Here is a 27972-nt window from a genome sequence, read left to right on the forward strand (position 1 = left end):
AGACTTCACAGCATGGGAGGCAGGGGTGTCGGCGGCTCACCAGCCCCTGCGAATCGGGGCGCGCGCTCAGAAGGCGGAGCCCTGCCCTTGCCCCGGCCCCTGTTCAGGCGCCCCCCCCCCTGCCCCCCGTCGCCTGTCACTTTGGAGTCTGCCTGGTAGGAGCCAGTCTCCCAAGTTCGGGCAGTCACAGACTGACAGCAAAAACTGTTGAAACTCATTTAATTAGACACATTGAGGTATTGCTGCTGTGAGGAGCTTGTTACAAAGATTTTCCATCATAGGCTATAACACCTTTTTTTCCAAGTACAAACCTTGGTTTCACCATTTACAGCCATACACAGAAGTAATTTCCCGGGGATCTCCTCCACATAGAGAGGTGATCCACGTCGTTATTTTTAAATAGTCTTCCCAACTTTGGGAAAACTATGTCCTCCCCCCAACAGCACACATACACACATGTGCACACGTGACCACAGGAATCTTAAAGCAAAGCACCCAGAAAGATGGCGTGAACACACGGGACGCCGTCCATCCCGCGGGGTCAGGCAGCGATCTGCATGTCTTCCCGAGGAGAAGCCAGTGAGTCCCTTTGCTGTCTGGCATCTCCAAAGCCACCCTTTCTGTAATCAATCATTTTGGAATTTACCAACCATGCTCATCTCATTTGGATTTCAGGGCTTCCTCCCACTCAACAGCAGATTCGGAGTTCTTGGGAATGGCTGGAAATATTGATTGCATTTTACTTCGAAACTCTTTCATCTAAAAGAAGGAAAAAGTCCATCATCAAATGTTAAAAGAAGGGAAAAGAGCCAATCAATCAGAGAGGATGGGGCTGCTGCCTGGATGATACCTCATTGCTCGAGGGTACAGAGCGAAGGGAGACCAATAAAAGGTAAGAAACTGTCCTAGCCCCGCTGAAAGAAAATGAGATGCAGCTCTTTTCTTCTTCTAAATATAAACCCATTGGGCCTTAACAAAAAACTCTCCTCTGAATCTGGAATGCAAGGGGCTCCCCACGGTCCGTCCTCCACAATACTCCTGTGTGTACTGTTGGCTTTCATACGTGAAGGTGCAGCTGGGCACGAGCTCCGTCTAGCTAAACCCACGAACGCACTCAGGCTGGCCCAAGTCAGAAGAATGTGAGAGCCAGAGAGGGGTGGAGAGAGGGAACTTAGTAGGGGGTTAAAAAAAGAATGAATCCAGGAAGGGCAGATAAACTAGAATGTTTTTATGTGCCGGACAGTGTTGAAAAATCTAGGGAGAGGTTTCGCCAGGCGAGGTGGATTTGGAGCCTGAGAGCTGGAGCAGGCGGCTGGAAGGTCGTCATGTCGGGGGTCAACATGGAGCATCTGGCTCCACCTCCGATGCACACCACACGCCGGCGGGGGCGGGGGGGTGGCGGCGGGGGCGGGAACACCACTTTATGGGAGCTGGATAATCTTTGTTAGACAGTACTAGCTCCATGCTTGTCGGTTCATTCTTTTTAACCTGGCCGCTCCTGCACGGGGGTGCTTCAGAAGCCTGTGGCGCCGCTCTGCCAGTTCTCATCCGCCATGTCCCGGCTGTGCATCCCAAGGCTACAGGTCTCTTTGAGGGGGCTTGTGAGGCCTCCAGGGACACGCACCTCATTTCTTACAGGAGTTATTTTGAAAGTCAGCTAATTTTTTTTTCTTTTTTTGGTGGGCATGCTTATTTATTTTAACTTGAACCTGAATCCTTATTTGGTTTCCAAATTTAGGGTGTGCATCTTGTTTGGGACTTGTAAATTCCTAGGCATTTATTCCGGCCACCTTGGCACTGCAGTTAGCTACACAGACTCTGGCAGACTCCTCTGTTCAGATCCTAGTCCGACACCTGGGAAAACTGCTTAGGCTAAGCAGGAGTTTCCAGGTGTGTAGAGTGGAGATAATTACCTGCTCACAGGGTTGTGAGGATTAAGTGAGATGCTACACACAAAACACAGCGCCTAGCACATAGTAAGTGCTCAATACAATTAGCTATCGTCCTTACATCATCATCAAAATACATGTGCTCTGTTTCAAGAACAAAGCTCACATGGATATAAATATTATGGTATGTTTGTTGAAAGCATCGTCTCGGTTTAAATATCGACACTAGAAGGTACATGAGGTCACCCACCACATGCACTCGGTGGGGGGTCCGTGCCAACCGTGTCGATGTCAGGTCCCGGACACCAATCTTAAAGACGCACGTGTCCCTGGCATGTTTAGCCCCCTCTTCTATGCAGGCGTCTGGTCCGTACTGTGGTGAACCCTTCCTGGAGGTTATTAACTAAAAGCAGTACTGCGTCTCTGAGGAGGGGCTGATTATGTAGGGATTCCCCCCCACAATCACAGGGGATTACTACTCTCATTTTTGAGGGGCACGGATGCTAAATGTCCAGGATGGCCCACAAAAAAAGAGTTGCTTTGTCCAAAATACCAAGTGCCTCTGTTGAGGAGACGTGCCTAAGACTTTCTCAGTGGACAGACAGACATCTCTCTGGCTAGGGTTTGCAATGGGCTGCCTGATTCTTTTCCTTCACTTCTCTGCTTGCACATCTGGTAAAACTGCGCCTAAGGAGAGAGCTTTCAGATGGAGTGTCAAAGAGCCAGTATGTGAACAGAATCGTCTCCCATTCCACCTTCTCAGTGACAGGGAGCACGGCCAGTTGCTGGGAGGCGGAAGCCTGGGAGACGCAGGGGAGGCCCGCGTAGGAGAGTAAGGGCGGCTGTCCCCCTTCAGCATGGTTCTGTCCCCGTTTTCTCCTCTTGACCCAATTTTTTCCTGTCCTATCATTTCTCAAGTATTGTATTATTCACATGTTCCCAGGGTCCTAAGTGAGTAACTAAACCACTGGAAGGAATCATATCTCAAAAATAGCCCAGTAGGAATAGATAGGCTTTAGAGCGAGGTAAAGGGAGCGAGGCAAGTGGGATAAAGAACACCATTTAGCCGTCTTCTTTAATTTTGCAGAGGTGGAAATGGAAACCCAGAGTCTACATTTAGGTTATAAACAGGGCCTCAAGTTGCTTTAAACAATGGGACTCCATAGAAGACTTTAAAGCTTATATTTTTTATATTGCATGCATAGTAAATGAAAACCTTCAGTTTTTTCACCTGTATCAATTTCTGATAACACAGTTCAGAGAAGGCGTTGGTCTTATCAGTGATACTCTTATCACAGGCCAACAGACCACCCCCTGCTTAAAAGTGTGCTTGAAAGGATTTAGGGCTTGGGCACATGCCAACAAACTTGGTTATAAACATACTGCACGCCATGACAGCAGTCACAGCCACTGTCACTGGGCCATCCCCGAAGTCTGGTGAAGACGGGGCATGCTGGGCACTATCGACTCTACCCAGCGACTCAGTTTTACTCTGAAGCATTTTCTGAACTCTGGGATCAATTCCCTTCCCTCGTAGCAGGGAGGATTCTTCCGTGGCTACGGGTCACAGGGCCACCCCGCGAAGCAGGGGCTCCTCCCTGCAGAGACGGCGGCTCGCCCTCGGCACTGAGCCTGCGGCTCCAAGAACAGCTGCCTTCAAGTCCCAGTGTTTGTGTCCAAAATTCTGGGTTCTAATATCATCAAAGTACCGACCTTTAGGGTGGCAGTACTCAAACGGAGTGTCGTGACAACTGGAAATTTGCCCCTAATCTGCACATTCCGAAGATTGGATACAATCAACTTTTTAGATATTAGAACGATTCAAGATTACGTCTCTAATCACGTCACTCTCATTCGCATTTCAGTAACTTCCTGAAGGGCCGAAGAGCCAGTGTGCCAGGAGTGACACACGGGATATGCTGCACATTTACCATGCATGTCCTGACAGGGGAAACAGTGTGGGAACTTTTGTTCTGACATGTGGTGTGCTGAAAAATTACGTAAAAGCTCCAGAATATGGCCCCAATTTAATTTCAAAAAACCCTTACATCATTGATTCTAATAAATAGGCAGTTGCTGGAATTAGAAGCTCCAAGTTTCAAAGTGTCTTTGCCATGGACCAGCTCAACTGCCTCATCTACAGGCGCGCTGCCAGCCTTGGGGCTGGGGTGAGAGTGACGAGAGCTTTGTAGGACCAGCTGAGGAGAAAGCCTTTGGACATGGCAACAATTACAGCACCGATGAGAGTTTCGAAGAACCTGGAAATTCAGCTTCTTCATAAACTAAAAGAGTAAGACTATCGATGTTACCTGAACAGAAATAATAATGGCTGCCCCCTGGGATGAACCACGAGCCAGGCACTGTACCAAGCATCATGCTATTATTTAGCCTTCACAATTCTATGTGGCAGAAACGAGGACCACTTTACATAGAGAAACCAGAGGTCACAGAGGTGAACCCGTTCACGGTGACATGGTTTATAATAAGTACAACTGCCTGGTGCACGTCCAGGGCTCTTTCTCAACAGTCACCCTGGTTCTATGACCTGGAAAGACATGGTACCTCTGTAACATCTACTACAAGCTGTCACTAAAAATTATCTAGAAACATATATACACACCTCTTGCAATGGTGACCATTTTATTTAGAATGGCATGGCAGATTACCACCAATGTTCACCAAGAGCCAGTACTCATCTACTTGTGGATACAGAGGGGTTATGTTTCTTTACCCTTCCTGAAGTTAGGTAACCATGTGAGCAGTGCTGGCAAGTGAAATGTAAAAGAAATGTGTGTCCCTTCCAGGGTGAAGCACGTAACTGTAGGCGCTGGGTTCTCCAGGCCCCTCTCCCCTTTCCTTAGCGATCAAGGAAACCCGCGTGGCCATGGTGGCCCCAAGATCCAAGCCACCTGAGGCGCCGAGCAGCTTGTGCACAGCTTCTCTAGAGTCATATAAACCTGGAGTGGATTGTACATGAGACAGAAATAAACTTGTATTTTAACCCACACATTTGGAGATTGTTTTTTTAATGCAGCATAACCCAACCTATCCTGGCATTAACGGTGAGAACTGCAAACTGGATATAAAGCATGCTCTGATGCCCTTCAATAGAACATTTGGCTGAAACATGGCTGAATAAAAACTCAAGGGCTGGACCAAGAACAGGAACTCTGTGAAGTTGAGCTTAAAGAGCTCTTATAAGCACCCTACCATTTTGGGGGTGCTCAGTACATCAGTTAGTCCCATTACATGACACTGCTTCCTGAGGAATCAGAACATTTCTTGATATTTTATGAAGATATTTGATATATTATTCTTGATAATATTCGTGAAATATTATGGGAACTTGGACTGGCATGGTAAAGAGTCATTCTGAGGGGGGAGATCACGGTCCTATGTCTACTAACTCAACTAAGCAGAACTGGCTTAGCTTACAGAGCAGATGCTGGTACCCTCCACTTTTGGTTAGGTCTCTTGATATCCACATGGATCCTAAGATATGATTGAACATACCATATTATTTAATATTCACTTGCATTAGGAAAGCTAACATGAATTTTTAAAATGTCAACTTACTAAGTTACAGTACTATCGTTTAGGTAGTTTCACTTTCTCCCAAATGCTTACTGTATCACATGCATAAAGTCTAAAATCTGTAGTAAAGTCAAAGGAATAAAAATGGAAAATGTAACTTTTTGAGAAATATAATCCCTGAAGTACTCACTGCACTGGCCAATTCCTACGCCAGCGATTAACAGCAGGGCGCAACCCAACAGCACACATCCTCTGCCAGCGCCAGGCCGGCTGAGCGGCAGGGGCGACCTTGGAGCCTGTGGGGCCGGGGCCAAGCCTCGGCCCAACGAGGACACGTCAGAACGCGCTTCCTGACAGGTCGCGTTCACAGAGGCCATTCTGAAATGATTTCAATCAGGCTTTATTTTTGTAACTGCACAATTTTGGGATGTTTCCTTTCTCTGCCAAATAAATGACAGTAATTGTACCGCCTCTGACTGTCAGGTCTCTTTCTAAAAGCTTTATATTTTACTGCATTAAACACTTCATAACAGCCACAACCTGACCACTATTATTTTCATATTTTAACCTAATGATCCTGCTTCTCTGGCACAGGGTGCAGAGCGCTCACACCACACGCAGTACACACACACACTCACACACATGAACGCACAGGCGCGACATGCAGCTGCCTCTCCACGATGCCTTTGTGAAGGCCCTGCCGATAGGCTGTCCCAGGAGAGTGAGGGCAGCTGATGGCTCCATTACCGAAAAGTACTTCTATACATTTATTTTTACATTGTAAAGTTACAACTTTAAAAAATAGCATATAAATGAAATAGTATATAAGGCAGCTAGAACAAAAGAATTAGCATGCACTTCATGAAAAGAATCTATTTCCACAACACAAAAAATACCTACGCCCCACATTCTCTTAAGCCAAATTGCAACCACATATAAATTCAAGGCAAGTACTGGTACATCAGCAGGACAAAAACACCGCTGACGCAGTCACTTAGGAACTGTTAAAAAAACTGGACGCTCAATGAAACAGCGGGGAGGCTCAACAAACAGGGCAGTCATCCTACCCCTCTCCTCTTGCCAACTTTCAGGAGTCTGACTTTATTAAAACACCTGACATATACAACCCGTAGCTACTATCTCTTCTTCACCAACCCCAGAATGGCAGTTTTAACACCTTCAGAACTTGAGGCCCTTCTGCACCTCCCACAGGGTCTCCGCGCTCTTCTTCAGGCAAGCCGCCTCCTCTCGGGTCAGGGTGACCTTTATGAGGGCCGCGATGCCATTCTCTCCCAGGACGCAGGGCACACTGAGGGCCACCTCTTCATTGATTCCATAGAGACCCTTAACAATGGTGGACACTGGATGCACTCTCCTAAGGTTCTTCAAAACACTTTCCGTTAAATCAGCCACAGAAAGGCCGATGGCCCAATTAGTATAGCCTTTCCTTTTAATAATCTCGTAGGCGCTGGCGATCACATCTTTGTGGACCTCTTTCCACTGCTCGGGGTCTTTGTCGGTCCCGATATCCAAGTTCAGCTGCTTCAGAGGGACGCCCGCGACGTTCACTCCACTCCACACGGGAACGCTCGAGTCTCCGTGCTCTCCAAGGACCCACCCGTGGCAGCTTTCGGGGTGGATCCCCAGCTTCTGCCCAATCAGGAAACGGAAACGAGCAGTGTCCAGATTACAACCACTGCCGAGAATGCGGCTTTTGGGGATTTCACTCAACTTCCAAGCTACGTAAGTTAAGATATCCACCGGGTTGGTAACAACAATCAGCTTGCAGTGAGGGCTGTACTGGACAATGTTAGGAATCATCAACTTAAAGATGGCCACGTTTCGCTGGACTAGATTGAGGCGCGTCTCCCCCTTTTCCTGGCGCGCACCTGCCGTGATGATCACGAGGTTGGAGTTGGCAGTGGCCAGGTAGTCCTTGCTGGCGACCACGTTCGGCATCTTCACAAACGGGCTGCCGTGCTGCAGATCCATGGTCTCGCCCTTCAGCTTGCCCTCCGCACTGTCCACCAAGGCCAGCTCGTCGCTCAGGCCCTTCAGCAGGATGCTGATGGCACAGGCCATGCCCACCGACCCAGTCCCTATAATGGAGACCTTACTGTGGGGAACGGCCACCTCGGAAGTCAGGTTCTTCATAAGTTCAGACTTGACGGTCGCCATTGGGGACACGGGGGGGACAGGCCACGGGCGCCCGAGTGGCGTGCGGGCTGGCCAGCGGGGACGCGGAGCCATGCCTGGACTCAGGAAATTCGCTCCTGCGGCGCTCACTCTCCGGACGGCCCGCAGGACTCCCATAGCCCAGCCCACGGCGACTGACTCCAAAGGAGCAGAAGAGAACCGAAGAACGTGGCAGGAAGGTTTCAGGCACGACGGACGGGAACCCGTGATCCTCGGTCTCCCCCTCAGCGTGGCTCAGCGTGGCTCAGCGTCCGCGCGAGGCTGCGGGCCGTTGGACGCCCTGCCACGTGGCTCTGCGTCCGCGCGAGGCTGCGGGCCGTTGGACGCCCTGCCACGTGGCTCAGCGTCCGCGCGAGGCTGCGGGCCGTTGGACGCCCTGCCACGTGGCTCTGCGTCCGCGCGAGGCTGCGGGCCGTTGGACGCCCTGCCACGTGGCTCTGCGTCCGCGCGACGCTGCGGGCCGTTGGACGCCCTGCCACGTGGCTCTGCGTCCCGCGCGGGGTCGTGGGCCTTTGGACGCCCCCTCAGCATGGCACTGCGGCTGCGCAAGGCAGGTTCGATTCGCAAGGTCTCACAACGGCGTCTACAAAGTGTAATACTTGTGGTACTCAGGTCTTATCAACACAGATTCTCTTCAATATTTAATGTGAATGCTCGGCCAACACAGGCTTTATATTTTTAGTGTGTATGACAAGTAGATCCAGAGGAAAAGAAAGGTAAACTCTCTGCAGGGCAACGTGCCCGAAGAGTAAGGAGCCCGTCTCTGCCTCCGAAGGTGCCCCGCACCGTCTCCTGGCAGCGGAGAGGCGGGGCCGTGCTCGCCGCTGCGCCCAGTCCGAGCGCCTTCTGCTTGGAAAGGCTCGCCCCGCCTTCAGGCCAGCAGGCCGCTGCTCCACGCCTGTGGGGAGTCGCAGGAGCGCGGGAAGGGGGCGGCCCAACGCCAGGGCTCCCTGAAGACCGGCCCGTCCTTTTCAGGCCAGAGAGACGCTTGTGACTTCTCAAGTACAAAGGTGATGGCGTAGCCTCCCCTTAGAATGAAAATAGGCCTTAAATGTCCTTAAAGTGGCGAGTGTTAACTCATGCACAAAGGTCACTGATTGAAGCAGTAAAATAAAACACGGCTGACCCTTGACCAGGGGCTTGGACTGCGCGCGCCCGCTCACCCAGGGGCCTCCCGCTTGGCGCAGGGTCCACGCCGTCAGCCAGCGCCGCACGGCGTCGGGGTGTCTCACCTCCCGCGCATGGCTCTGGTCGTTCTGAGGAACGCCCTTTTCACTTTCTCAGGTCATAGAAACTTTACATCCGATGAAATATATACCCTAATAAACCCAGTAAACTACGCAAGTCCAAATAAAGATGATACCTTTCCCCCACTTATTAACAGAATTATGACCCTGGAAGGATTCTTCAAAACTTGCCCCTCCTTCTAAGAGCGCGATGCGCTCTCTCCTAACGGGGCTCTTGGTCCCCCATGGTCAGGAAAAAAAAATCCGTTTCGGAATACTGAATCCTGGTAAAATGAGTATTTGATATTCAGGACTTGAAAAGCTAGCTATTCTCATTCTTCATGCCACAGAAGTGCAGTCCAAGAAGAGAGGAAAAATAAGCTAAGTTGATGAGTGGTGGGAAAAGTGTGGCCATTAGCAGAGTCCCTGCAAACCTGCTTTAGTGTCTTGCTGGCCCTTGAGCAGGAGCAAGAGCCCTCGTTTGGATGGTACAGTCACAAGCTCTGTGACACAAGAAATGGGAAGAGCACCAGATAGATGATTTCTCTCCACACTGGTGGTTAGAGTTATGGCAACCATTTGTCAAAGTAAAAACTGGAATTTTAAAAATGATCATTGTTATTTAATAGTGGCCAGCATTTTAGGGGGATCCTTTTAAAAGACCAACTTTTGATAGTTACCATTTCTTTTATTCCAGTCGCAACTGGAAATGCTTTAACCGAATGCCTCTGCTCACCTTCGTCCTATAACCATGCCTCTGATCAGTCACATCATTTTCCAGGATAAGTGTTCTCCAGGACGAAGTTCAAGGACATAAAGACTCTTAGGTAGGTGTCTTCTTTCTGTAGTAATTCTCTTTTAGAGTTTGAACCTCTTCAGGAATATAGTATGAGAGCTGCCTCTTCAGTTTTCCCCCTTAGCCACAATTAAATCAATGCTGAGGAAAAAAAAATAACACTCTCCAAAATAAAAATACCTCAAACAAAGCAGGTTTACACACACACACACACACACACACACACTAAGTCTGGAGGTGAGAAGGACGAGAAGGAAAGAACTAAGAAAGATGATGAAATGTGCAAGACCTCCACAGCAGATTTAGGTCTGCGCAAAGACATGGGAAGCTAAATGTAACTAGGCAGCTTCCTACCCTATGACCTCCTATCTTAGGTGGCTCACTATTCCTTTTGAATGGAAAACCCAACTCAAATTATTCAAAGTGCAGTACAATATTATAGCCAATGAAAGGCTTAAGCCATAGTACTTTTGGTTACATCATTTAGAAGGAATGAAGCAGGAAATAAGATGACCACGGAGTCTCTGGACGAAGAATCATTACAGTCAAGTCCTTCCACCTTGACACTCACCCCAGCTCGCTTCCCTTTTTCTATCTAGGAGTCCAGTTCAAATAAAGATGTTCCTTGATGTATGATAGGGTTATGTTCAGATAAATCCATTGTATGTTGAAAATATCATAAGTGGAACAATCACTTAATACACCTAAACTGCCCAACATCATGGCTTTGCCTAGCTTACCGAAAACATACTCAGAACACTTACATTAGCTACAGCTGGGCAAAGTCATCTCGCTGCCACAGTTCAGCAGCACGAGAGAGTATTGCCCTGCATATTGTTAGCCCAGGAAAAAGATGGAAACTCAAATTTTGAAGTACAGTTTCTACTGAATGCACATCACTGTCACAGCATCATGAAGGCAAACTCTCATAAGTTGGGGATTGTCTGTATTCCAACTCCTAAATCTACAATGCCCTAAGCAGAACTGACTTCCTAAAAACTTTTTTTTTTAATTTTCTTAAATTTATTTATTTTTAGAGAGTGGGAAAGGGAAGGAGAAAGAGAGGGACAAAAACATCGATGTGAGAGAGAAACATCAATTGGTTGCCTTTCACATGCCTCCAACTGGGGACCTGGCCCACAACCCAGGCATCTGCCCTAATCAGGAGTTGAACCAGTGACCTTTTGTTTTTCTGGGATGACACCCAACCCACTGAGCCACACCAATCAGGGCACAAAATTGATCTTTTAAAATCCTGTACCCCCAGAGTACTCCATTCGTCTCTTCATGATAGAATTTATAACACACAATTAAATGTAATCCAAAAGGGATCGCCGCCTTTTATGTACCATCACATCCTTGTCCTCTAGAACAGAGCTTGGTCCATGAATTGGGATTCAGTTAAAATGTTTGTAGAAGAAAAAAATAAGTAAATAACTATAGAACTAGGTTAGGAAAGGCTAGAGGGCTAAAAGGTGAGAGAGGGAAAGGCACTGAGGAAAGGGGCAGGTAAAATGTGTCTGGGGTTTCTAAGCAAGGTTGATGTACAAATTTCAGATGAAGCTATTGATAAGCTAAAGATTTCTTAACTGTTCTCAAAGCCAATAGCTACCATTACCACGTTAGAACATTCAAAAGAAAGAAAGTATACAGTGCTAGGAACATAATAAGTACAAAGGCAGAGAGAATCTTTTTAACCTTTAAAGTTATTCAAAATGTTTTGTTTTGGGAAAGCTTTAAAAAAAAACAAAACTATGCACAAAACCTTGATTTGCCAAAAAAAAAAGGAATTGAGCGCAGTGTTAATTCATCTTATAAGCTGATCTAAAAGTCTATAAACTCACCAGCATGCAAGTAGGACATTATATAAATAATTATTTTAAAAGTCTTCTTTCTCATTTGAAAGTCATAAAATGCAAATTGTAGTTTTAAAGCAAATGAGTGGGCTGCAATTCTATTGCTCATAGATACTAAAATCTATATAACTACGTAATCCTTGTGTGCGGGTGTCTACAAATCCCAGCACCTGAAAGTATTTGCCTTTGGCAGCAACCCTGGGAATACTGGGGAAGACAAAAGCGGGGCCACAAAGCTTTGTTTTCTGAATAGAATAAAAGTAAACTGTCAAATAAAAAAAGCAACACTGGGGTCAACTTCCTATCATGGCACTGAAACACTATAACAGGAGTTGGCAAGCTCTCATGATCTAAATCTCATTTTTGTTCTTTAGTTTTTTTATTTTTATATTCTTACCTGAGGACATGCTTACTGATTCTAGAGAGAGGAAAGGGAGGCAGAGAATCACCGAAGTGAGAAACACGGGTCAGCTGCCTCTCGCACGCGCCCTGACGCAGGCCTGTGCCCCGACCTGGAATCATGCCGGCAGTCTTTCAGTTTACGGGTCAGCGCTCTAACCTGCTGAGCCGCACCAGCCAGCGCCCACTTTTAGGCTTTAAAGACATCACCTTACACATAATTTTTGGTGCAGCGTAAAAGAACTGCTTATGTTATATTAACCATAAAAAGGGGAAAAAAGGAATATTTTAATGTGGCCCAAAACATGAAAAACACATTAAAATTCCTTAGTATGTGTGTAAAGATCCCGAATCATATCTAAAAATTGAGAAACTTTAATGATAAGAGTCTAACTGCATAGGTATTTTATTAATTACCCCATTTATTCTCTGCCAGTGGATTAGTAATTGAAGTAATACTGTAGTCCCCAGAAACAACAGCTTTATTCATCTAAAACAATTAACACAAAGAAAACCTTTGTTACTTTCAGTTTGAGGTAGAAACTGAAGTCACCTTTATGAACCCAAAACTGCCAAAACAGATGAACTCCATATCGTAAAGGTTAAAAATTTACTTGCCTCAAGACAGTTTAAGGCAAGGAGCAGAGTCAGCGCAGCAAGAGGAAGGAGGGTTCCAGGGGACCGGCAAGTACAGGGATCCTGGAGGAGAGGAAGAACAGCCTTCCGGCGAGGCTAGAGCTGAGTGTGACAAAGGCTTACTACGACAGACACAAGTAGGCTCTCGCCTGAAGCACTGCTGTCCAGATCACTCTTTGTGGACCTGTCCTGTGCACTGTAGGATGTTCAGCAGCATCCCTGGCCTCTATCCACTAGATGCCAGTAGCACCCTGTAGTTATGACAGACAAAAATAGAAACAAAACTGCCCCTGGTTGAGAACCAGTGAGTTAGTGAATAAGCAGCGGCCAGATCACAGAGGGACTCAAACCAATTTAAGAAACTTGCACTTTATTCTCAAGAAAAGAGGGAGGCATTGGAATGACAGACACGGTGTGATCAGATTTCATTCAACAGATGTTGACCAAATGCCCCCTCTGTGCTAGGCGCTATACAGCTGCTGAGGACACAAGAATGAACAAGATAAAGGAGGCCTCTGCTCTCAGAATTGACACGCTTTTTGTGAAGACAGATAAAACAAGGAAATGGTCGATACAATCTCGTTTTGCAGTAAGTGCCGTGAAGAAAGCAGGGTAATATCAGAGAGGAACTGAATGGTGGGAGTGAAGAGGCTCCTTTATTTCAGATCAGATGGCCTGGAGAGCTTCTCTGAGGAGGTGAGGCAGGTCTGAGTTGATACCCCAGGTGGCGACAGAGCCAGCTGTGCCAGGACCTGAGGATGGGGTTTCCTGGGCAGAGCTGGAAGAAAGGCCCTCGGGGGGGCGCGGCAGTGTGAGGTGGAGGCGGGGTGGGAGGGGTGGCCGTGCTGGTTCCACAATGTGAAACTTCAGGGGGAGCCATTGAAGGGGTGTAAATAAAGGAGTGACATGACCTAACCTCCATTTTAAAAGTATCTCTGTCTACTACTGATAGGGGAACTCAAGAGTTAAAAATTTTAGTTGTTACATTAGGTAGGCTTAAGTGACGAATGCATGCGGAAAACTGTTATTCCAGGAACTGGAATGCATGACCTACCCATGACTCCAGGAGGTTGAAAAGCAATTCAACCTTTGTGTCCCAGGAGGTCTGCAGGCGATGGTGGTACCTGCGCCGATGTGCCCCAGGGAGGGAATGTCCATGATGCAGATAAAGGATTGTTGATCAGCAGATAAAGAAGTACTAGGAAAATTGCAAGACCAACTCATATCTGATTAACCGTCTTTGTAAACCCCTTACCTACTCTTTTCTCCTTATAAAAAGGTTGGCTTGAGATGAGATGTTAAGATGGTTTTTTAGGGTACACAACCTACCATCTTCTCAGATGGCTGGCATCTGAATAAAGCTCCCATACAGATTTAAGGACTCCCATAGACTCCTTGTCTCTGCTTATTGGTTCTGGCAGTGACAGACCTCATGAACGCCAACTTTTCCAGTTTTACTCTCAACTTTTCTTTTGTGGAGAAAAAATTCTACAGGAAGTAAGAGAGGCCAGTTTCCTAGACAGGAAACTATTTCAATACACAAGGCAAAAGATGAACGCAGGCAGAAGGAGATGAGAGGAGCCAGGCCATGTTTAGTAGCAAAGCTAATAAGCAGGACTTGAGACACCAGGGGTGAGACCGAATGCCTGGATGGCACTGCGACTGAGTACCCATGGGGGCAAGGGAAAGGCAGTGAGTGGTACAGACGCAGGCGGAAGTTTGGGGAGGTGAAGCCCAGCCTGTTCCTGCAGTGGGGGGCGGGGGGGGGGTACCACAGAGAGGCAAGGCAGAGGCACAGAGGACAGAGGTCAGTTGTGATTATCACAGGGTAGGAAGGCGCTCCAGCCACAGGGGCTGCGGGCGGTGAGGGAGGAGCAAGGCTTGGCGACCGACCAGACACAGGGGTGACGAAGACTGTGGTCAAGAGTAGGGTGCAGCTCTTCTCCGCAGGCAGCTTTGTGGATGATGCCGCCATCCACTGAGGGTGACCAGGAGCCGGGTGGGAGTAAACGACAGTTCAGTGGGAACACACATGAGGCTTAGAGGACATCCAAGCCTCCGTGTCCAGTCAAGCAGGCCCACGAGGCAGGAGCTCAGGAGCCTGCGCTGGGGACGCAGACCTGCCATAGCCTGCACACGGGTGAGGCCTCCAGAGCGGATGGACCTGGGGAGGACCAACAAGGGCAAAGGCAGGGATCTCGGCGTAACTGCAGAAAGGGCAGCAGCAGCATCTCAGGAGTCAGCGGGGCACCGGGAGGTGAAAAACAAGAGCCAAACGAGGATCAAGAAAAATTACCAAAAGAATAAAGTATAAAAGCCCAGAATCTGTTAGCACACGGAGCAAACGATAGCTGGTCCAACTGAGTCATCAAGACAAAGTGAAGTTATGTTCAGCACAGTTCACCTTGTGGAAAGATTTAGAGCATGTTAAAACAATTTTTTTTCTTCTTAAACTTAGAAATATTTCAGTCAGGAAAATTCAATTTGAGAGAATGCTTCCATTTTCTGATATAGGGTAAATGAATAATAACAGAAGTATATCAACATACATATTTTTTCATAGTTCTAGATATTCGAAAGTGACTAACCAGTAAGAGGTACATTTTAAACAAAGTGAAGGGGAAAATGGAGCTATCAGACATTGACTCCATGACCTTCCAGTTGGACAGATCTGCTTGCCTGTGTCCCATTTCCTATGCTCAGTGTAAGAAATAAGGACAAAGAGAAAGAAAACCCAAGTGAAACCAAGGATACCTTTCCTCTGGTGGGACAGGCTGGGAACATTCTTGAGGTGATTAAGCCTGATTTGTGTCAGGCCTTGGAACAAGAAGGCTTTTATGGCAGAGCTTATCTTTTTTTCGTAATTGTTGCACATTCTCACTTTATAAAATGCCTGGGGCCCTATTTTACTTATAAAAGGAAACTGGTGGGTTTTTAAAAGAGCTATCTTGGCAATATGCCAAAACAGCTGGGCCCTCTCCCTCCGTCCCCAGAAAAAAGTGTGCACTAGTCTTTCTCTCCCTTTCCAAACTAAGCAGAAGTCCCTGTGATGTGGTCTTCCTGTCACCAGATTGCCCCTCCACATTTACATCGAGTGCCTCACCACAGGGACGCCAAGCCCATTAGAGCTCCGGGGGGTGGAGGCGGGTTACAGAGATGTTCCTGTCACCTCAGACCTGAACTGAACAGACGTGCAGTGCCACTTCCCATTCATTTCGAAACGAATGCAGGAAAATACTCCTCAGTGCTTAAGCTGTTTGAAGGCCTGTGCACTTGACAGCTGGACCTGTCTGCAAGATCACGATGACTCTGTGTTCTGGGCCTTCCAGTAAGCACTGTTAGGAGGAGGGAGCAAGGCTGGGTCTGCCGACATCTGGTGATCAGAATCAGAAACTGAAGCTTGCTTCCTGGGGGCAGAAGCCGGTCAAGATCTTTGGAAGCCCTAAAATTAGATTAGGCAGGGACACAGGAGGGAAATGTTTGGGCTGCCTTTCAGGCTTCTGAAGATGACTCAGAAGTGGCTAACACCAAACAGTTTGACAGGAAACTCAAGATTTGTTTTTGATCTTTGACCTCAACCAAAAAAGAGTCTATAGCATGAAGTCTACTCCCTTCTTAGATATTTTAGAAGTTAAAAACTTTTAATCTTCTCCGCAGTTTTTTTTAATCCTCACTCAAGAATATGTTTTTATTGAATTGGGGGTCAGGGGGTTGGGGGCAGGGAGACATAGATCGGTTGTAAAGTCAAAAAGAAAGGGATTTGAGTATAATGAGCAAAAACCCTCAAGTTGGCCATACAGTAATTAAGAAATGAGCCTAAACATTAACATAAAAATTATGCCTAGTAACAGCTACTGAAGAGAGCTGGATAATAAATCTTGTTAGCATGCATCTGATATTGTCCTAGATTACTTGTCTTAAAGGATCTTCCTTAGAATAGGAAAGTCAAATGATAGTTTTTAGAGAAATATTTAAAATATATATATGTCGTACTAAAAAAAAAAAGAAGAAGAAGAGGCCTGAGCTTTTGAGAAAGAAGCAACCTGCGTCAGCAGATGCGGAGGCAAGACGGGAAAGGAGAGTGCGCAGGCGGTTTGCAGAACAGCCTTTAGGGCAGCAGGACCGTCCGAGAGACGCAGTCGAGGGAGAAAGAGCGCTTCCTGTCAGGTGGGCAAAAATTTCAGAGTAATAGAAGCCATAATGACAAGAGTGCCCGGAAACTTGTATGCACTGTTGATACCTTCTAACTTGTATCAGCTTTCCTGGACCGCCGTTTAGCAACAGAGATCAAAAACATTTTTAACATGCACTTTGATTCAGTGTTAACTGTCTTTAGGAAAAATTTCTTGACCAAGAAAAGTACAAAAAGACGTATGCCTACAGAGATTCACTATGATGTTTAACAGTGAAAAATTACAATCTGAATACTGTTGGCAGGAGACTGATTATGGAAACGATAATACACAATAGAGTACCATGCAGTCATTAAAAGTGATAAAGATTTATATGCTCTACTGCGCAAAGAGGTTCCTATGACTATTCAGTGAGAAGAGCTTCCAGAGCAGTCCAGTGAAACACTTATATACGATTATGTGAATGTGCCTATAGAAGGAAGTCTGGAAGTGTGTTTCTACTGTGATAGGTGATTACAACTCAGATGTCTGGTAATTATGTGTCCCTTCTTGTACTTTTCTACATTAATTCTTTAAAAAAAAATTAAGTACATATATTTACCAAAAAAAAAAAAAAGTCATTTTGTTTAAAAAAAAAAAAGATAGGTCCAAGATATATTTTTCTTTAAAAATACCAATATATGTAAATAAAGACAAATACCTCTTATCCTATGGTAAAAGGGTAAACAAACGAAAAAACTCCATTTATAAGTTAATTTTTAAATTTAAATCTCTGGAAATTTAAAGTATTTCATAGTAACCAAGAATGTTTTCATTCATAGTTTTACGCTCCTGTAAGGGCAAAAACGGTAAATTATCTGTCAATTCTAACTACATGGAGTATCATGAACATATTACATACAAACCACAGTAAACGCTGGCAACGGGCAATTCTGAGCAGTACTTTGAGGCTATAATCCCATTTCAAATGAATGTAGAATATGGGCCCACAGGCATAAAAAACTATGAAATTTCCAATCACGTCAGTCAGGAATTATTCATATACCTAACGTTCTTTCTTCTAAGGGGAGGAAAAAGAAGTCTAACTATGAATATGTTCAACTTCCTCAGAAATCCTTTCAAGTATTTATTCTAACTATAGTAAATGGTAAAAAAGTTAACAAGCCATTGCTCTCGAGTATTAAGTAAGTTCACTGTATGTTTCTTTCTTTTGATAACGGGAGAGTTACCAGTTGGTGTCACTAAAGGTCCTACTGACTGACTACAGAGCCCTGATCTCAACTATTCTCTACACGTAAGACATCTGCCCTGCTAAAAAACCACCTGTCACCGTGCCATGGTGGCGTGGCGCTCACCGGGTCCCAACGTGTCCGTCACCTAGGACCGTGAACCCATAGTCACTGTTCATTCTTTTCACAACTAAGTGACAGTGATAAAATTAATGCTGCCTCCATCACAATCTGATGATAAAATACCATAATTCAAAGTAACTGGTAACGCATGCTAAGCAGCCAGGCCGTGCTTGCCCAAGGCCAGTCAGCAGGGTGAAGGGAAGGTCCCGCCTTGAATTCTGGGCACACTCCATCCACGTTGGCCTGCTGACCAAACAGCTTCCACTAGTTCTCCCTCTCTGGAACCTCTAATTAAATGATATACCGCTGCGTAAAATACACATTTATATTTATCTTATACATATTCTATGTGAAATGAAATTCCACAATAAATATGAACGAACAAAAAGTAAATCCAAAATATGTCTAAGAAACCGAAGGGCTTCACTTTAAGCATTTTCAGCATGTTCCCTTTCAGGCCAGCAGATGTAGCTGTGAATTAATACAGGGAATGCAAGCTGCTCTGGGTCAGCCATTAGATGGCACCCCCCCTTTAGAAAAAAACAACTGGGTTTATAGTGGAGATTTAATACAAATGAAGGCAGTCACCTACAATTATTTGACACTGAAATTGATTCTGACCTAGAACAACCATCTCGGTTATTTATTGAGTGCACAGACTTGCACCACTTCTGTTTAACATTTTCTGACTGTTTTCCTTAGTCGCAGAAAGAATGACCCAATAAAAGACAGTAAACAGTGAGAAAAACCATGGGTGGGCTTTTCTGTGGGCAACCTCACAGTTTTCATCAAAACTCTGTAAATGCAGAGCTGAAAGATACCGCATTGCTCTCCACGAGCCTCAGAGCGGGGTCACCTCATGAGAATTTGCTCGGTCTTAAAGCTGAAGCCGCCCCGAATAAGTCCTCTGGGCGCCTTCTCTCAGCACAGTGCCTGGCTCCGGTGGCCCACAAATGTCTTCTGCATGAACAAACCAATAAACACTACTGCTTTCAAAAGGTGTCCTCTTGACAGGGTATCAGTGGTTCATTTTTCTCTGAGGCATTTCAGCTGTAGAGATCAAACTGTTACACCTAACGACCTACATGCAGGGAGAGAGTGTGTTTGCCGTCTCCCTTTTTATTTAAAGACATTAAGATGAAATATAAAAGGATTCCAAGTATCCTCATATTCAATAGTACCAATCAGAGAAGAATATTTGTCCCTCAAATATTTTATTAGGCAATAATCCTCTTAACAGTCCCAGAGAAATTCACATTCTAGAAACTAAAATAGCACTGTCTAGCCCATAAAGCCCAAGTTTGCAAGCATATAATTTAATTTAAATAACCTAATTTTGTTGGTCTGTGAAAATTTGCCTGCACAGCTACTTCAGAAATAAAGGTTAGTCAGACTAGGAGAAAAGCAACATCTGTGTATCAGTATATTTTGAGTGAAAAGTACAATAATGTCTATGTTTAGTTATGATTAAGCCAAATGTGAACAACTCAATGCCAGTAATAACGCTAATAATAACAACTATTAGTCCAGCAACTCTCCCCTCCCTTCCCCCTCTACCGAATCACTCCCATGAGCATGCACACATGCTGTTAATGCCCAACTTAGAAAATGAACACACACTCTCCAGACCCTAACTTCCCCTTCTACAGATGAGCCCTCCTCTATCTTTCCCTCTACAGTAAAATGAAAGGCGTGCCATACACAACTGCCCCCGCCACACTCTCAGGCAGCCGCTCCACGCGGGCCTTGCCCATTGCTGGCTGCACCCACGCCAGCTGTCTGCGCGGCTCACCGCCTGAGAACCTGTGTCCAGGGCGCCGCTGTCCTGGCCTTCCCTGCCCCGGGCAGTGGGGAAACCGCGTCTGCTCCTTTCCCTGCGCCCCAGCCTCTAACCCCTAGGCCGCCCAGGAGTCCCTCCTCGGACCCCGCTAAGCCACTGCCTTTAGTCAGGTCGCCTGCGCTCACAGCTTTAAGTGCTATCTAGGTACTGATGAGCCCCCAATTCCATCTTCACCTCGCATTTCTCCCTGGAATGCCAACCTCCCACTTTTACCTGCCGACCTGACTCCCCACTGGGAGGCACCTCAAACCTGCCCGCCTGGGGGGAACCTGACGTAACCCCACTGTGCTCCTGTTGCACTGGCCGCTCCCCAGCTGCTCCGGCCAGAAGCCTCGGAGACATCCTTGACGTCACTTTTCCTCTCCCCTTCTGCATCCAATCTGAAACAAACCCTTGCTGACTCTACCTTCGAAATATATCCAGAACCCCCTTTCCCCACCTCCCCCGCCGCCAGCCCTTCCACACGGCCGTCCTTCTCCGCTGTCACTCAGGGCCGGGTCCACGGAACTCCCTGCTGGTGGCTTAGCAAAACAGTCATTCCGAATGTACAGCTTCTTAGCTTGTAGTTTAAACTTTATATATAAAAATACACACACACAGAGGCTTTTGAAATTTTTCCTATGTGTAAATACCTTGTAATTTTATAATGCTTTAACTGCTTTAGAATATTTATATACATGAAGGTCAAACCGTATACAGTTGTTCCACAGTCAATAATTTCACTGAACAAGTGGTGCCAATTTATATAGAATGAACATTTGCTACAAATTAGTCATTAATTATATTTGAAGTTCTATCACCTTTAAATATGTAAATTACTTACATCACTTACTAGTAATGAGGAGTTGCCTAGTTATTAGTACGAATTTAGTCACCTTCTCTGTCGTCACTTCCTAAGGTGGTGAACTATACAAATTCGAGAGTCGGGAAGATTTGGAGGCAGAAAGCAGGGCAAACATGCCAGACACCAGTTACAGGGCTGGAGTTACTTACGCTGTGAACTCCTAGCGCCTTCCAGACGGCGAAGCTGATCACGCCGACCCCGCACCACGCGTACAGGGAGCCCCACCCCAGGGCTCGCAGGGCCAGGGACGACCCGCTCTCCGGCAGGGCAGCGGTGGCCAGGCTCCCCTGGGGGCAGGACAGAGGGGCTGCCGTGAAAATCAGCACTTGAGGAAGAGAGAGTACTTGGGGACCGTTCGAAATTAATGTAAAAAAACAACATCCCCCAAAATACTCCTAAAGAAACTGTTCAAATTTATATAAAACCATTTGTAACTTACATTCCTATGTTAGTGCAAATGAACATTTTCCCAAGTTATGAACCAAATGTTTATGCCTTTTGAATTGTATGTCCATGTTATTTGCCCACTGAAAGGGTCCTTATTTGTATGTCCTCTATATATTGATATTCTTCAGCCCTTAGACCTATGATATGTGCTATCCTATTTTCCTAGTTTGCTTTACTTTTAATTCCTTGTATTTTGTTTTTTAGTTTTTGTCTTTGGTCAAAAGTGCATTCTAATGCCTTTAAGTTTACTAAAACTTCCCCTGTCCTAAAGTTACAGTCATTTCTCTTTTCTGTTAGCTATATTTTTGTTTTAAAATTGTCTCTTTTTACCACTAACTTTTTAATTCATCTGACATTTGTTTGGTTTTGATGGGAACTCAAGGGAATTTACTTCCCAGAAAGCTTAGCAACTGCCTCACTCTATGGATTAATCTGTCTCCTCCCAACTCATTAGAGAAACATATATGGAGAGTTTTATTTCTGAGCTGTTTTTGTACAACTAATTTATTACCTATTTTTATGCCAGAAACACAGAAAGTCTTAATATCCAGAAAGTACATCATACTCATTACTTTTTTCAACAGTTTCTTTGATACTTTTGCCCATTAATTCTTCCAGAAAAATCCTAGAAAATTATGTCAGTATTTCTCCAACCCCCCAACAATTGGAGAAAATGCCCATTCATTGGCATTTCATTAGAATGACATCAAATTAGCAAATTTATAACATCCTGCCTTCCACCTGGAAATAGATTTCCATTTACTTGTCTTTTTCTTTTTTAGAATAATTTTTTATATTGTTCAACACATTTAACACAGGTATTTTTACACGTGTATTTTGTGATTGTGAAAGTGACTGATAGCACAGAAACTGTTTATCTGTACCCCACATGGACCTAACACATGCCTACACCTGGTAGGTACTCAGTATTTGCTGACTTACACTTTTTGTAGATATACCTTAGACCCAATAAAATTTTCAAAAACTTTTTCTTTAGCCATTTTCTCTCATAAAAACAATATACCCCCTTATCCTACTCCTTTGCTTGTGCAGCTGTAACTCCGAGTTCCCTAGGGCTCACGTAAGCGCACTGAGTTCTGACTGGCCTGAACGTTAACCCAGCAGCAGTGCCATTCACCACATACTGCTAAACTGGAGTCGGTTTAAGTGCTTTAGCCTGGATTTCATTTTAGAAACTTAAATTAAAAATTCCTTATTTCCCTGGGAAGGACAGAAATTATATATGTATTACATATGTACATATATTTTTAAGTCTACATAAACCCACATTTGTTTGACTAAATTAAGTTAAAAAGGTAACTACATATTTAAAAAAGCCATAATGACATAGCAATATTCCCAATAAAAATCTTAATTTTGTCAAACTTTGAGATTTTTTAAAAAACAGTACATGCTATATTTGTATGTCAGCCTCAGAAATTGTGAGATGAAGGGAGTTATTCTTAGTTATTGTCTACATACTTCCAAAAAATGAACTTCTGTGGAAACAATATTAAAAATTGATCTACCTTTATTACATTTTTAAAAGTCCAGTCACAAGCTTTTTCCTCTGGAGTAGAGGTCATATGACCTTCAGAAATCCTGCTCAAAATTTTCAAGATGAAAACTGACTTGCCAAAAAAAAAACAACAAAAAACAAGAGTTGCTTTAAAAGATCTTCTGCTATGAACACATACGCTAGTCACGTCTACATTTAATGAAAGCTCCATTTTCCCTCACTGCCACATTATTTTTTTTATTTAAATGAAAACAAAAGGATGCACATATGGAAGTTGAATTTAAAAAACCACATTGTAGTTGTGGTATTAAATATCCCCAAGATAAAACAGAAACATTGTTTTCCAGGTGGCAACTGTATTTTTAACCCCTCATGCCTCAAGGCACGGGTGCCCTGATCTGCTAGCAGGTGACAAGAATGAATCCGTTATTCACAGATAGAGGAACGATCAAGAGCAAGCTGTTCAGTTTGTCAGAAAGTCAGCTGCATACCAAAGAATCAAGTTCATGTTTTCAGTTTTTATCACTTTAATCTTCGGCTGAATTTGATGGAAGTCAAACTGATATTCAAAAGGAATGTTTGATCTAGTTATTTCCCCTATAGGGTATTCTTACCTGATATAACATTTTGATATATTCTTTACATTATAGAGGTAGATGGCTTTTTTTAAACATATATGTATTTTAAAGATTTTATAATTTCTTAGAAGTTGTAGCTATAGCAGGAAGATGATAACTTGTCTTTTTTATCTGCTCATTATATAAACGGGTCTTGACATGACTCCCAGTTACCTTTACCACGCTGTATCTGACAGACGAGTAGGCACCGTCAGTGTCCAGGAGGACTTCCAGGCAGCGTCTTTGACGTGCACCGCAGGCGGTGCTGTTCTGAAACTCGTGCTTGTCAGGTGCAACTCACGGACCACTCCAGAACCTCTGAGCTCCTCACCAAACCACTTGAGCTCTCATGCGGACTCAGTCGGTGAAAGGCTCTAGTTCAAATGTTTTCCCAGAGGGGAGACATTTACATGACGCATTTCACCATCCAGAACAGGGTACTCAAACTTCCTGGCCTCGGGATCCATTTATACTTTGACCCCAGAGATTTCTGATTACGTGGATTATATTTATCAGTATTTAATGTATTAAAAGTTAAAATTAAAAAATTTTTGAATTTTACTTAATTCACTTTAAAACATCCCCATTATGGAGTAATATATTTTTGTAAAAAATATAAAACAAAACTAAATTTAGCGCAAAGAAAGGCAATGTTTTACATTTCTGTTAATCCTTTAACTGTCTGGCTTAATAAAAGACAGCTGGATTTTCATATATGCTTCTGCACTGAATCATCTGTTGCAATACGTTTTTTCGGTTGAAGTAAAATCTAGACTCACACAGATATGTGGTTGGAAATGGGTGAAGTACTTCAACAGCCTTCATGCTTTGGTACTATACCAAAACTGAACAAATAGCTTCTTAAAGGCTAGCTGCAATGTGGTTGTGAAGTCACAGCAATAAATTTTTTTGTACTTTGTTACATTAAAACCCATTAGTTTATTTTGCACTTTGAATGAAACTTTTACCCATGCATCATGATCATTCCGAAAATATTGATTTACCAAGTTACGCAGATCTTTCCAATGTTGACACCATTTATTAAATGTTTTTTAAAAAGTCACTTCATTAACATTACCACCAATCTCATCAGAAAAGCGTTTAAGTACTGAGCAGCTGTCAAGACCGCAAAGGAAGATAAAGGTCTTCTGAAATCTAATTTTCACTTAAAGGCTCAAATTTTATCATTGGCATCATATACTGACAATTGCTTCCTTGAAGAGACAGGTCCATATTGTTCATTTTTAAGAAAATGTCGGCCAAACACCCACTACTGAACAACTATAGTTTGTCAGTTGTCCTTTCAAGTAAAAACAATATGCTGTGAATAAAAGCAGCTAGTTTATCGTGCAACTCAGTTGTTTTTCTTCAGGAAAAACATCTTCCTTTGATACAAAGCAGAGTGCTTTTGGAGTACTTCCCATTTCATTTCTTCACACAGAACATTAAAAGAGGTATGTTCAAGAGTCAAGAGTTAATAAAACACTTTTACTGCATCAACAAGGGCATCCTTATACAGTGATGGTTTTTTTTAAAGCTGTAAGCACGCAGGAATGAAGAAGACAGTGACTGTTCAGTTTGGGGCCACTGCCTGTAATATTCATAACCAGCTTTTACCACGGCCCCAGCAGTTCCCCCCTCCCCCTCCCCCGCCCATTGCTTCTGTACCATCAGCCCAAGTGTCTTAGTATTATTATGAAAAGTTTTGACTTTAGAGACCCCCATGAGGGTCTCAGTTATCCCCAGCACTCTATGGACCAGTTTGAAAACCATGTTAGACCATGAAGGGCATGTGTGATAACCAAGTCTTAGAACCACAAAGTTGAACACGAGCTTGTGAACACTTGTGGGGTTTTTTCCTGAGAAAGAATTCCTAGTTTTCATCAGCTTCTAAAAAAGATCTGTGACCCAAAAGTAATATGAAAACTTAAGCTTAGAAATCAACCCAAACTCTCCTATCAAAGCTCCACTCTCAGTTAGGTTTTACTAATTTTTGCCACAAGATGTACTTCTGCTCTGAAAACATTCTGTAATGTAGGTGGAAATGCGGTTCATTGGAGTAATTTGGGAAGTTCATGGCGGTTCATTGGAGTAATTTGGGAAGTTCAATGTAAGCCCCGAGTCATCAGAATGGGATCCAGATGCACTTTAAAGGTGGTCTCCAGCCATTACAATATTCATAAGGCTTAATATTGTTACTAGGTTATTAAAGATACATAGAAGTGAAAAGGGATTCAACTGGTTTATGATTCTTTACATAACACTGTTCTTCTAGAACAATCATCAAATTGCAATTATCTAGTTACTTGTGTGAATGTTTATTTAACATCTCTCTCTCGCACCAGAGCTAGCTTCCTGAAGGACAGATGTGTTTTATTTTTGTATCTCTTACAGCTGTGGCCCACAGTGCCTGTCACATGAAAGAGCCCAAGTTACAGGTGTTGAAGCAATAAACTACAGTAGTAGATATATAAACCAGGGGAGGGCAGAGACAGAACCATACCTAAGAACAAGTAACTACGAGCAAATGTGAAGAAAATTTTGCAGGTAGGTAAATGTGCTATACATGACCACAACAGTGATTGCTCAACCTTGCTTTTGGAGTGAGGGTTTTCTACCTTAAGCACGTTACAGTCATTCAGGCCAAATTTACTGAGCACCTACTATGTACCAGGCACTTTTCTAGAGAGGGGGCTGCAGCAACGCACAAGCATGTATGATCTCTGAATTCAAGGCCTGACATGTTTTTCATCAATACTAAGATGCACTTTATTTCAACATTTTAACATCTCTGAAATAGAAATGCCCTTTGCAATCAACATTGTGTCAAGGGTTTAATTGTCATCACCTTTCCTTTCTTAGTGGTACATAAAATATTGGGGCCTCTTACAACTGATAGTGAATTACCTAGATTTAGATCTAAGGTCATGTTGGAAATAGAAAATGTACTGGATGAGCTTTCAAAGTCTTGTTCTGCTAAAATTTAGGAAAGCACACAATTAAGTACCTCTTTATAAGAAAGGCTGTTGGTTTATTTGTGCACTTCTTGAAGCTATGAGGTGTATATAGGTTTACTTGCAAAAGCACTGTGAAAGGCCACGGATATTTTCTTTATTTTTATTATGCAAATTAGCTGCCATTTACTTGTAAACAATAATAATGCTTTGAATGGATTTGGTGTCACAAACCTTATTGAACCATTCAGGGCTTCTCTTCTTAGCCATCGATAATGTTGTAACAAATCCAGCTAGCATTCCTGTGGCAGCAACAGTACCTAGGAAAAGCCCACCTGCCAGGAGTTTGAGGGGTAGGGGGTGGAGGATGGGGAGAGAGATGAAGAAAAAAAAAACAAAACCCTGAAGTTAAAAAGATGTACATAATTAAACTTCAGGTACTATTTAAATTACATTCAAAAGTACTTCTGAAATTCCAGAAGCGATGGTTAACCAGCTTTTGCCAACGGTAAACGATAGGAGCTGTGAAACCTACATGACCCCATGACCTCTGGTTCCTGAGGCCATTCTGAGATATCTAGTCCAAGTGCACAGAATGGGCACAGGGACCTTTCATTGGGACAGATGGATCTTGCGAATATCATGCTAAGCGAAGTAAGTCAGACAAAAAGAACCATATTTTACTCACGTGGGATAAAAAACTGAAAGCAACAAATAAGACAAGATCTCACAGACACATACAACTGTACGGTGGTTGCCAGAGGGAAGGAGGGTGGGGCGTAGTGAAGGGTAAAGGGGGTCAAACACATGGTGACAGGAGGAGACTAGGCTTCTTCCTGTGTGGGGAGCACACAACGCAATCCACAGATCATGCATCACAGAAAAGGACGCTTGAAGCCTACAGAGAAAAGGAAAAGCCTACAGAGACACCGCAGAGGGCATGGGAGAAATGCAGCACACAGAACGGATCGCAGACCCAGTCCCCATCCCCGCCCCTGCAGCCGGGGGAGGTTCCACCCGCCCAAGCTCGGACCTCCGGGCCGCGGGACCCCCAGGCTAAACCCGGGGGCAGACCCCGGCGAAATTCTCCCAGGGCGGGTGCACTGTCCGCCCCAGCACCGGCAGAGCCCGGGCTGAGCTCGCCCGGCCCCCGCGGCTCACCGCACCACACCTTTAACCAGGAAAAGCCGGTCGTCCGTGGACCTCGGAGCCTCCAGCCCCGAAGACCGTTCCCCAGCCTCAGGGCCCGCAGCCTCCATACTTATAAAAAAGCCTCCACTACCGCGTCCCTCGACAACTGGGCCCGGCTGGAAGCGATAGCCAGGCGGAGGAGAAAGGTTCCGCCCTCGCCGCCCAGTGTACAACCTGAATATCGGCCCGGGACGGGTCGAGGTTCCCACACCTTCCCTCTTTCCCTGTGGCCGGGAGGGGAGACGTGGACACTGCTCGGTGTCCCTCACCTGGCCCCGGGGTAGGGGCGGGGGGTGGTGTCCTCCAAGGCGATCTCGCAGGGAGGATCATTTGCTTACTCCAAGGTCATGACCGCTGCACCTTCACCACGTCTGCTGGAAGCAAGGACCAGCCCCGCCTCCAGGAGGCAGCGAGGGGTCGCAGATGGCTCCAGGAGCCCGTCCCTGCCAGCTTCAAGACCCTGGAGCTCGTACCAGGGCTTGGCCCGCGGTAGCACCTCACGGTTCTAAGAAGCAGGCCTCGTTTGTTTCCTCTGCCATTTTT

The 27972-nt window shown here is 44.8% G+C and overlaps 2 protein-coding genes across 4 annotated transcripts; both read right to left on the bottom strand.

Moving 5' to 3' along the window:
* Window positions 1–159: 159 nt before the first annotated feature.
* TMEM242 (transmembrane protein 242) lies at window positions 160–27803 on the bottom strand. 2 transcript variants are annotated; one of them, XM_054570156.1, is made up of 4 exons: window positions 27699–27803; window positions 26473–26573; window positions 20851–20988; window positions 160–759 (listed from the first exon to the last, which is right to left on the bottom strand). In XM_054570156.1, exons 1-4 carry the CDS (start codon window positions 27757–27759, stop codon window positions 661–663), a joined length of 399 nt encoding a protein of 132 aa, XP_054426131.1. In that variant the 5' UTR covers window positions 27760–27803; the 3' UTR covers window positions 160–660. The 2 variants fall into 2 exon arrangements, with proteins under 2 accessions (XP_054426131.1, XP_054426130.1); XM_054570155.1 differs by lacking the exon at window positions 27699–27803 and adding an exon at window positions 27410–27525 and having other exon boundaries at window positions 162–759.
* LOC129067871 (L-lactate dehydrogenase A-like 6B) lies at window positions 6603–7616 on the bottom strand. Of its 2 annotated transcripts, XM_054570153.1 has the most exons (2): window positions 7374–7601; window positions 6603–7205 (listed from the first exon to the last, which is right to left on the bottom strand). In XM_054570153.1, exons 1-2 carry the CDS (start codon window positions 7599–7601, stop codon window positions 6603–6605), a joined length of 831 nt encoding a protein of 276 aa, XP_054426128.1. The 2 variants fall into 2 exon arrangements, with proteins under 2 accessions (XP_054426128.1, XP_054426129.1); XM_054570154.1 differs by having other exon boundaries at window positions 6603–7616.
* Window positions 27804–27972: the final 169 nt, after the last annotated feature.

This window comes from Pteronotus mesoamericanus, unplaced genomic scaffold (genome assembly GCF_021234165.1).
Source record: "Pteronotus mesoamericanus isolate MK-2021 breed Mesoamerican mustached bat unplaced genomic scaffold, CSHL_Meso_final contig_20, whole genome shotgun sequence".
NCBI lineage: Eukaryota > Metazoa > Chordata > Mammalia > Chiroptera > Mormoopidae > Pteronotus > Pteronotus mesoamericanus.

Coding starts and splice junctions, on each gene's coding strand:
- LOC129067871 (XM_054570154.1), bottom strand. CDS start 7,601: ATGGCGACCGTCAAGTCTGAACTTATGAAGAACCTGACTTCCGAGGTG.
- TMEM242 (XM_054570155.1), bottom strand. CDS start 27,497: ATGGAGGCTGCGGGCCCTGAGGCTGGGGAACGGTCTTCGGGGCTGGAG. Junction 26,574..27,409: donor CCGGCTTTTCCTGGTTAAAG/GTGTGGTGCGGT, acceptor AACTCCTGGCAG/GTGGGCTTTTCCTAGGTACT. Junction 760..20,850: donor AGGCGCTAGGAGTTCACAGC/GTAAGTAACTCC, acceptor TCCTTCTTTTAG/ATGAAAGAGTTTCGAAGTAA.